Here is an 11,249-nt window from a genome sequence, read left to right on the forward strand (position 1 = left end):
AGATTTTTTTCCTGAGTGTTTTTATTCCTCTTTAGGCATGGAAAAAAACCCACTGTGATTGAAATTTTTAATGAACCTATTTTTAATGGAGTTACAAAAATGTCCGCTCAGCTGGACACCATACGTTTAAATTTTTAAGCAAAGAAACATGTATTTAAAATGCAATAACAGAAAGTGATAAACTGTGTGAAAACTATAAAATAAAAACTGTTTTTAATGCAGTTAATCTAATGTTTGCTCACATTTGATCATACTCTAATACTAGTTATTACTCACTTCATGGAGATAATATGCAAAAAAAACAAAAAAAAAACAAAAAAAAAACCCTTTTTGTTTAAGAAAACGTTTAATTAAAGTCTGATAACAACTAGCAATTGATATACAGTCAACATGTTACTGCAGATCAGATTTATATCACAACTGTAAGTGTGTTCTCTTTTATTTTATTTTAATTGATTATTATTGATGTTTACTGATTATGTTTTAATTGTAATTGTGTGTTTTTAACCTGTCTCTTTTCCATTTTTGTAAAGCACGTGTATGAATTGTACTATCCAAATAAATTTGCCTTATCAGGAACAGCAAAGTTACTGTAATTGTATGAATGTCAGTGTATGAGATGATACATCAGTGTCCACTGTGTTGGCTGATATAGAACTGAAACAACAAAACCCATGAATAAACAAGAGAACAGATGTAGAATAACTGTCCACTGGAGTGACCACTATGCATGAAAGGGTTAAAGGTGTAAGAGACTTTGGTGACCAATTTTGTCTGTCTGTCAGTTTTGTTTGTTTGTCTGTCCATCCTCAGTCATGTCCTCAGTATCATGAATCTGTTCGTCTGTCTGTCGTTCCTCAGCTGAATCTCTTGCATCACAATGAACACTTTCTTAGTTCCATCCACCACAAACAAACCATGTGTTTACAAACAGAGCTGGGAGGGAACTGGGCATCTGAGGAATTTTGTCATGATGTGCATTGTGGGAAGCGAGGGTTCACGCCGCCACCTGACAGCAGCAGCAGCAGCAGCAGCAGCAGCAGCGCAAGCATATGATATGATATGGATGAAACACGTGCAGAAACAGCTGAAACGCGGAAACGGCTGGAGGAATAAGCATAGAGGGAAGGGAGCTCCTGCTGTTTCCACGTCATGTCTTTAGCAGCTGCTGCTCTCAGACAGCGGCACGAACCGGTGTTTCCCACAATGCACGTTGCGACAAAATTCCTCAGATGCCCAGTTCCCCACTGGCTCTGAATGTAAACACATGGTTTGTTTGTGGTGGATGACACTAAGAAATAGTTCACCATAAAGCAAGAGATTCAGGTGAGTAATGACAGACAGACTTACAAATTGGTGATACTGAGGACATGACTGAGGATGGACAGATCTGATGAAAAACTGGTCTCAAAAGTCTCCCACACCTTTAAGTTCCAAATGTCTGGACTAAAACACAAAGTGTCAGACATAATGGTGGGAAGGAGAAAAGACAGAACGCACCAGTGAAGTGAAAGCTGTTTATTTGCAGTTATTAGTCATGTTTCAGGAGGGTGGTGGGGCGTGGGGTTGTTGTTTAGAAGGACATGCAGCTCTGGACGTCTCCGGCGAGCGGACCACAGAACGTGTTTCCCGTGTTGCAGGCGGAGCATTGGCAGCTTCTGGCCACGGGGTAGGTGACTCCGATGGGGCAGCCTCTAATGTGCTTCACCTCATACGACCAGTCGCCGTTGCACGTCTTCTGTTCAGGCCAGTCGTGGAGGCCGATGTAGACCGGATCCTGTCGGAACACGACCAGAGGGGCACGGGATGAAGTTAGACATGTCACACCAGCTCCCACTGCGGATCTCACACTTGAACAAATCTGAATGTGTGACAGGTTAAAATGCCTTATTTTTTTTGTAACTTAAAAAGCACATTATTTCTTTGAGATGTTCTTAATGGGTTATTAAGACGTCTGGTTGTTCTGGTTGTATTGGTACTGAAGTGCACGGGTGCAGTATGCTTACATTTATATTTAATTCATGAGGGAAAATACATGTTTATATAAATTAAATTTTACATTTAAAATTGTTGTTATTAAAATCATTACATATTTTGTTTAAAAAAAACTAAAGCATTTCAAAAAGTTTTATTTTAAGCAAGTGATATACTGTTCTGTTAGTGTTTCATGCCTGATTGATTCATGCTGCCTAGGAGGAAGTTGTTGTGCGCATGTGCGTCGTTGAGAGGATTGTTGTAATGGAGGCTGTCGAATAAATCACGGACGAGTGAAGACATGTAGCGAGTCCGTGGTCATTTCATAACACACACAACGCAGCCATCTCCCTCAAACGTCCAGACGGAGAACGCAACAAATGCATTTAGTTTTTATTATTTGAGTTACGGTCGATGGTTTACACACATCAGTGCAACAGTGAGTCATTATTTACTGATCATTTTACATCAGTCAGTGTTCCAGAGTTAAGGGACGTGGCAGAAACTAAGAGAAGAGTCTTTCTGAACATTTTTCAGATACCTACAAGTCAGACATTTTAATCAGAATCACTTTAATCAATTTCCTTCTCTACCTCTGACATCATCTTATGATTCAATCCTAGAAATTCAGAGATCAGGGCAACCGTATCTAAACTGTACACAAATATATTCGACATGGAATGTTCCTCTTTGACAATAGAAGAAAACTGGGAGAAGGACATGGGCACAAATATTACTGATGACCAGTGGTTAGGCATACTTCAAAGATTCCACTCCTCTTCTATTTGTGCGAGGCGTGGTCTTATTCAGTTTAAAACTGTACACTGACTTCACATGTCTAAAGTGAAGTTATCCAACATTTACCATGGAGTTCATCCTATTTGTGACAGATGTAGACGAGCACCTGCTACTCTTTCACACTTTTTGTTCATGTTCCAGTCTAACTGCATTCTGGTCTTCAATATTTGCAGCATATTCAACAACTTCAGGTCTGACCTTTGACCCCTGTCCTTTTATCAGACTTTTTGGTGTACCGTTAGAAGATCTCCCTCTACAAAGGCCACAATTAAATAGTATCACCTGCTCCTCCCTTTTAGAACGGAGACTCATTCTTTTAAACTGGAAGAATGACAAACCCCCCTCCTTTGGCAGATGGATATGTGATGTCATGTTTTTCCTTAAAATAGAAAAGATTAGATACACATTGAAGGGATCAATGGGGAAGTTTAAGGTGGTATGGCATCCTTTTATTTCTTATGTAGATCAGCTGACAACGCACCTTGACTCCGGTTAATGTGTTCTGTGTACAAAGTGATTGGGTAATTACTTAATTAATTATTTTATTTTATTTTTTTGTGTGGTGTCTTATTCTTCTGTTATATGTCTCAGTGTTTGTCTTCCTTTTTGTGTGTTTGAAAAACTTAAAATGAATAAAAATTCACTGATAAAAAAAAAAAAAAAAAAAGAGTCTTTCTTTTAAGTTTTGTGGAGCATCGTGTAGGATTTAGTAGCATCTAGTGGTGAGGATGAAGACTGCAACCAATTAATGGCTGTTAAAAATGCAAAAAACAAACAAACAAACAAACAAACAAACAAACAAACAAACAAGAGCCAGTGTTGGTTTGTTGGCGTCTATGGAGACAACACCAGATATTAGAGCTGAAATGATTAAAAAAAATTCTATTACAGTTTTCCTGAATCTAAGCTTTATTTCCTTAATTTTGCTGTTAAGAAATGATTAGCACTGCAGTGGTAAAGACCCCAGCACAGGAGGAAATTCACTCTTGATGTCATGAGTTTGACAGTTCAGCAAACATGACACGTTACATACATACATTTAACTAACACATAGCACCATAAAGTGATCAGTAAAGAGGATAAACAGAACAAAGAATGATGGGATGTGGTCAAATTGTGGTAACATGAGCAGAGCAGGTTCAGTCATGTCCATAACTTGTTGCTATATAAAGTGGGAGAACTCAAACACACTGTGACCCAGATCCACCTCATGGTCATTCACAGGACTTAAAGCCGCCTGTTAGCTTAGCCACAGTCTGCTAACGACCAGTGATGCAAAGTAGTGAAACCTTTATGCCCCGAGGGAAACTGATGATGAGCCTCGTTTGTAACAACAGGATGCACCTTAAAATCTAGCATCAGAAACACGGTCGTCTAAACACCTGATGTATATTTTTTTTAACACAAGAAAACATTTAAAATGGAAAACTGAATGTCTGCTCACTGCATAAGTAAGAGTACCTCAAACAACTGAAAAGACACGCCCAGCCCAGTTAATTATGAATGCTGTATTCCGTTTCTGCAAAATAAATAAATAAATAATAAATTACATACACTGGATAGTAAGGCTTGTATCAATGCATCATAAAGTTTCCCTTAAAACTAATGCTTGCATGTAATATGTAACACATTTATCTGTGGTTTTGTTGTTATTGGAAAATGGAGAATTTACACTTTTCCATCTGCAGTATGATTAAGATGGTGCTTTTTGATGGTCTTTCTGAGAAGTTGACCTGAGTCGACCCTGATGGAAATAAAAGTGTGAATGAGATTTTAAAAATCAGCTCTGGGTTCAGCTGTATTCACTCCTGATTATTTATGATATGAAGACCAGAGTCACAACTCATCTGAGTTCGAGGTTTAATGGGTGATATTTAATGACTTCCAGTGATGAAGTTGCAGATTACAATCAACTATACACCCTCCAACCCTGAACCAGGAAATCATTCCTCATTTGTTATGTCTGTTTTTAGACGTTTACTTAAAGGGGTGTTAACTCTGGGTCACAATAATTCATCTGAACACTGGATACATGCACTACACTTCTGTTAATACATGGCAGCATAAAAATGGCTCACTGTATGTTACTGAAAACACAAATATTCTTAATTTTGACAGATTATGCGCTATTGGAAAAAATAATTATGAATATTGTATTCGTTATTTTATTACCTAATACCCTGGACCTTGAAATATTTGAGTTAATTTAGATTAATTGAAAAATATTAGGGCTGTCAAAATTATTGAAAATTAATGCAGATTAATCAATCATCATGATTAATCTGATTAAAAATTTTCAGGTAATTAACCCATCACCCTGAACGTCTCTGCCAGTGCATTTGGGTCAGTTTGTCCAGGTAGAGTTAGTGTCATACATGTGCAAATGGACAGCTGATCCAGTAGTGACAGGCAGCAGAACCAACCCACAAAGATGGAAGACACTAAACAGCCCGTTGGCCCTCTGGATGGAAATATGAGGACAAAAAAAACCAGACAGAGCAATTATTTCAAGTTGTTTTCACCTGTCTGGATTGGACCCCCTCATGTGCCCCCACCCTACTGCATCTGTACAGACCGGAACTACATGTGCAGATGGACGTCCATCAGACCTGGTTACAGTCTGTCCGTCCATGGGGGTGGGTCTGTCCTTCACTGTGGTCCTCCCTCAGGTTTCTCTTTTCCCACTGGGTTTTGGAGCGTTTCCTTACAGAGAAGGAGGGTCTAAGGACAGGGGATGTCCAGGACATTTATCCATTTCCTTCATCTGCTGTTTATTTGACTGTTGTTTATTTTCATATCAGACTAATTCTGTAAAGCCCTCTGAGGGAACCTAGTTGTGATATAGGGTTCTACAAATAAAACTGAATTGAACTGTTTTGTTGAAACTGCTGAAGGTGTTTAATAAACACAGTATCCTCCTCAGACCCAGCTGTGGGTTTTCTGTCCACATTTGTGGACAAGAGTTTCACAACTTTATACAAACAAAAGAAAAGAAAACTGTCCACCACAAAGGACATTCCATAAAAATTTTAAAAACTGCATCTGAAAAAACTGTTGCATCATGATGTTTCCAATATAGATACGGATTTAATATAAAAAATAAAAAAAAAAAAGCTGGTACTTTGCTGACGTTTCCTGGGTCTTAGGAGGTTAAGTGTATATATATATTCCCTCCTTTCTTTCTTCTATTTGCTCGTGCAAAATGAAACGTGATTAATATAGATGAATGATATTTAATTGTGATTAATCAAAATTAATCCACAGCAACCCTGTAATCAATCTGATTAGAAATTGTAATTGTTTGACAGCACTAAGCACCACAGATGAGCAAGATGCATTTTGTTAATTACAAAATGTACTGTATTATACATTTTCAAGGACCACTGCAAAAAGTGTGGAACATTACATTATTACATGTTAGGATTACATTTTGTGTTCAACCTGCGTGTTACAAAATGTGGCAGATTGCTGCAAAATGAGGAGAAATGAAAAGTGAAAATTTGTTCCACTTTGTAGAGTTAGTGCAAAATTCTCACTTGAAATCTTTGATGAAGTTGTGTTAAATTTAACTGAACTAATCCAACAAATTAGAATCACCCCTAAAGAAATCACAAAGGAATGAGCAATGTTTGGGAACATTTATTCCAGTCAGACTGAACTGTGACAACTTTATTTTCCACCATCATGATGAGCCTCAGTAGAATAAATGCAGAGGTTTGTTTCCGTCTCATTGCTTCTGATGCCGTGCAGCTGTTTTCTGCGTCTGGGCTTGAACTGTCACTCACCTTGTGAAAACACTGTCCTGCACATATCGTGGTGTAGATGAGCTCCACGCTGCCACAGCTCTCCACGGGGATGCTGATGTTGGTTGGATGACAGCCGATGCCGCAGTCGTGCCCCGCCCCTGCCACTGCCAACATTGTTGCCATGACAACCAGCTGCATCGTCCTCCGGCTGCAGCGCGGACGCCTGCCACAAGAGGGGATCGAGTCCCATGACAACAGACACCGAACTGACCGATGTGAGCACAAACAACACGCTTTTTATAACACATCAGAGGACAGAAAGGTTGTGGGTCTAATCTTTAACCAAGGTATGAGCTCAGTACCAAGTGACTTATCACTACATCACCATAGATTATAATATTATCCTTTGAATTTCTGCTGTGAAAATCATGTATTTTCTTATATTCAATTCACTGACAGGGTAGATGTTCATAAAAGCTCAGTACATTCAAAGGTTATTATATTGAAACAGAGAAAATTGAAGAAAACGTGACATTTAAAGCAAAATATATTATCAGTTCTACATGAAAACCAGTTTTTCAACCACTGTCATTTGTCAAACTGCATGGGTTTTATTGAACCAGTGTTGTAGAAGATGATGGAGCGTTTACTACAGAGACTATGAATGCATCCGACAGGAATCTGATGCTGTTGAAAAGACAACAAACTGCATTTTACCTGAAGTATTTCACTGTATTGATCACATTAGTACACAGGTGTCAAACATGCGGCCCAGGGGCCAAATCTGGCCCCCCAAAGGGTCCAGTCTGACCCTTGGGATGAATTTGTGAAATGCAAAAGTTACACTAAGATATGAACAATCCTTTTAGTTCAGGTTCCACATTCAGAACAATTCAATCTCCAGTGGGCAGGACCAGTCAAATACTATCAGAATAACATAGAAATAATGACAACTCCAATTTTTTCTCTCTGTAAACATAAATATTTTCATGCATTTACACTAAAACAAAGTTTAATTTTGCAAAAAATGTGAATAAACTGAACAAATATGAATAACCTGAAATGTCTTAAGAAAAGTAAGTACAGTTTTAACAATATTCTGCCTGTTATTAAATGTTTTGTGTGTTTGTAGATCCACTGTGATCTGTAAGTTCTAATGAACATGTGGAAATGATAAACTGAGGCAGAATAGTGTTAAAATTACACTGATTTTTTCAGTTTGTTCATGTTATTCACATTGTTTGAAAGGATAGTTTGTAGATGTAAACCATCTCATAATGTAAATTTACTTTTTTCACTCTAAATCAGGGCTCTCAAACATGCAGCCCGGGGGCCAAATGTGGCCCAACAAATGTTCCAATCCGGCCTGTGGGATGTTTTTGCAAAGTCAAAAATTCCACAGTCTTAAATTGAATTAAGCAAAATTACATTTTTAGGTTGAATTAAGGAAAAAATGTTGAATTAAGCAAATAAATCTTCAATTAAGTCAAAAAATAGATAAATAAATAAATAAATAAATAAATCTTGAATTAAGCAAAAAAAATCTTGAATTAAGCACAAAAAAAAAAAAAATCTTAAATTTGGCAAAAAATCTTGAATTAAGAAAAAAAAAACTTGAATTAACAACTTCAATTTTTTTTTCTTTGTTTTAGTGCAAAAAATAACATTAAATTATGAAAATATTTACATTTACAAACTATCCTATAACAATAAAATGTGAATAACCTGAACAAATATGAACAACCTGAAATGTCTAAAGAAAATTAAGCACAATTTGAACCATTTTCTGCCTGTTACTGAGTGTTTAGTGTCTTTGTAGATCTGATTTATAATTTACATGTAGAAATGATAAGTTGAGGCAGAATATTGTTAAAATTGCACTTATTTTTCTCAAGAAATTTCAGTTTTTTCAGGTTAGTAGTATCTTTTTTGTTTGGATAGTTTATAAAAGTAAGTATTTTCAGAATTTAATGTTTTTTTTTTTCTTTACACTAAAACAAAGACAAAAAAATTGGTGTTGTCATTATTTATAGGTTATTATATTATTATTTCACTGGTCTGACCCACTTCAGATCAAATTTAGCTGAATGTGGAACTGAAGTAAAATGAGTTTGACAGCCCTGCATTAGTACATTCAAATGATTAAACATTTCAGATCAGGAGATGACCTTATGTCTTTGAGGGTTAATAAGACATGAGCTCCCCTGATAACCGGCTCTGGGAAGTTTTGGTGAGTCATTTTTAGCTTATGTTTCTATCTTTATGCATCTTCATCATTACATATCATGTAAATGTGTAAAATTATTCAAGCTTAACTCTTCTTAACACAAATAATGACAATTAAAAGCTAAGTCCAGAACTTTATTAATGTATCTATATCCATGTTTTTGGAAGCAGAAATGAATAATGATGAATAATAATAATGAATAATGATGTATTTTTTTCCCAACTGAACCTGAAGTCCTTATTTCCTTCTTTATAAACCAGGAGATAAAATGTTTATTTAACTTGCAGCTTTTGATACATTGTGTCTTTTTTAGTGACAAAGCAGTGAGGAGTTTGTTGTAATTCATCATAAATGTTACTTATGAAGCCGTATGTTTGTTGGCGCTAAACATGAGTATGCACGTTTGTCCTGTGGGCACATGTGACTAAAAGAAATCTCAAAATAACTCCTTTTGAAACTGAATGAGGAAATAATCTGTATTTCAATTAAACTAAACTTCAGTTTTCTTAAGAACAAGTAACATAAAAGAAAAAAGTGGAAGATGGAAGGAGACCAGAACAGTGTAGAAGAGGTGACAGGATACGAGTGAAAGACAGAGCAAAAAGATGAAAACTGTAAAAGACATGAGACAGAAATGACTTATGAAGGCCATTCAAAGACAAAAAGGAAGTAAAACCTGTAAATAGATGAATATAACAGAACATGAAAATACTGACTATGTTTACTGTTCAAACTAATATTAAAGATTTGTCCTGATTCCTAATGCCATGGCCAATGAAAATGAACATTCCACTAATTTTCCTCTTTAACTGAAATCTCCAGTTAACCCGGAAAGACCCAAACATCCACCATCGACCAAAACCATCTGCTGATCTAAAATGTTTAATTCCTGTTGATCCACTAATCCTATCAATACATGTCAATAATTGGTGTAAAATACAGTTTACAAATGCAGTTTACTGTGAGTAAAGTGAATAGAGAACATTTGGGAATGTTAAAAATATTTGAGCAGAGGTGATCAGGTACAAAATAGGTCTGAAACATATAAATGTAATAAATGGTCATTTTGAAAGTCATCAGCCATTATAAAGATCTATTTATGTAGGTATTATTGTTATAGTTTATATCTTTAAAATTTAACGTTTTCTTATGAATATCAGTGTTTTATAACCTATTCCTAAGATCAGATTCATACATGTGTGGTGTTTTGTAGCAGTTTCTACATAATTGTGTTATTGTGTCTTCTCTAAAAACCTACCTCTGGAGCTGTGTTTCTTCGGTCCTCACTTCAACGTCTCGTCTTCTCTGTTAATCTGTAATCATCTGCAGCTGTTTTCAACCGGCAACAGGCTTTTTGTAATGCAAAAAGGGCCGCTCATCAATCCTTTTAATCTATTCAGCCTTGGCTCGGTGCTATTTTTCCTACCTGTTTTGACTTAAAAGCAAATCCGAGGCTCAACAGATCACCAGGGACAAGGCCTTTGGTCCACAGAGGGGGAAGATGTTTAGATTACATGAGTGAACGGCTTAGATGGACCTCACAAATATAGAAGTGTACCTGCCCCTGCAGCAGCAACGCACACTCTGACAGGAACGAAAGTGATTAATTTTCCGAGCTCATTGTCCTCATTGTTTTGAATGATTTTCTCTCGTCCATTTGCACAATAAAATGACAGTATATCTCAGATTATACTAAATGTTAAAGTCATGAACATGGCTGTTAAAAGGAGAAGAAAAAGACAAAGAGTTAGTTTCTCAGGTAAAAATAAATCCCATTATTTCTGTCTGAAATAAACTGAAAGAAAAATAAACTGAACAACTGCAAAAGAGGGAATCGGCCGTTTGCACATATCCAAGCAAAAAATATTCAATCCTGGACAAAAGGTGATTCTAAAGGTCACACATAAAAATGCAGTAGAAAATGTATGTATTTATTTTAAAACATCTACTGGATGTAGACAACATTTCAGTATAAAAGAATTCAGAGCAGGTACGGCAGACCGCAGTAGGGCCTGTAGATACAAGGAATAAGGAAACAAAACACATGGTGACGGTGATCAGTTCTCCAGAAACACTAAACAATCCAAAAGATAGAACAGTGTTGAGAAAGTGGAGGGGAAAATAGTGTCAACATGACATTTATCTAATCAGAATTATATAAACAAAAATATACACAACAACACAAAATCTAAAATTTTTACATCATGAAATGATTGTGAACAAACTTAATGATTTTTTTGTGAACACTGGATCCTCTCTGGCAAAAGAAATAGATGTGAGTGACCAGTCTCCCTTGTCATACCTTCAAAATTCTTACCCTTCTATAAGATCTTTCGGAGTACCTACCACAACTGAAATTCACGAAACAATTGTCAATCTAAAAAACGCAGCCCCTGGTCAAGATGGAATAAGTGCCCGGCTGTTAAAACAGATAGCTCCTGAAATTTTAGATCCAATCACACATATTTTTAAGACTTCTCTGATAAGTGGAATAGTGCCAACTG

General features: G+C 36.4%; 1 protein-coding gene across 1 annotated transcript; it reads right to left on the bottom strand.

The window, feature by feature from the left end:
• Window positions 1–1,573: 1,573 nt before the first annotated feature.
• Window positions 1,574–6,728, bottom strand: fshb (follicle stimulating hormone subunit beta). Its single transcript, XM_030128673.1, has 2 exons — window positions 6,558–6,728; window positions 1,574–1,777 (listed from the first exon to the last, which is right to left on the bottom strand). The coding sequence occupies exons 1-2, from the start codon at window positions 6,714–6,716 to the stop codon at window positions 1,574–1,576; spliced, it is 363 nt and encodes a 120-aa protein (XP_029984533.1). The 5' UTR covers window positions 6,717–6,728.
• Between the last annotated feature and the right edge of the window lie 4,521 nt (window positions 6,729–11,249).

This window comes from Sphaeramia orbicularis, chromosome 3 (assembly GCF_902148855.1).
Source record: "Sphaeramia orbicularis chromosome 3, fSphaOr1.1, whole genome shotgun sequence".
In the NCBI taxonomy this organism is placed as follows: Eukaryota; Metazoa; Chordata; class Actinopteri; order Kurtiformes; family Apogonidae; genus Sphaeramia; species Sphaeramia orbicularis.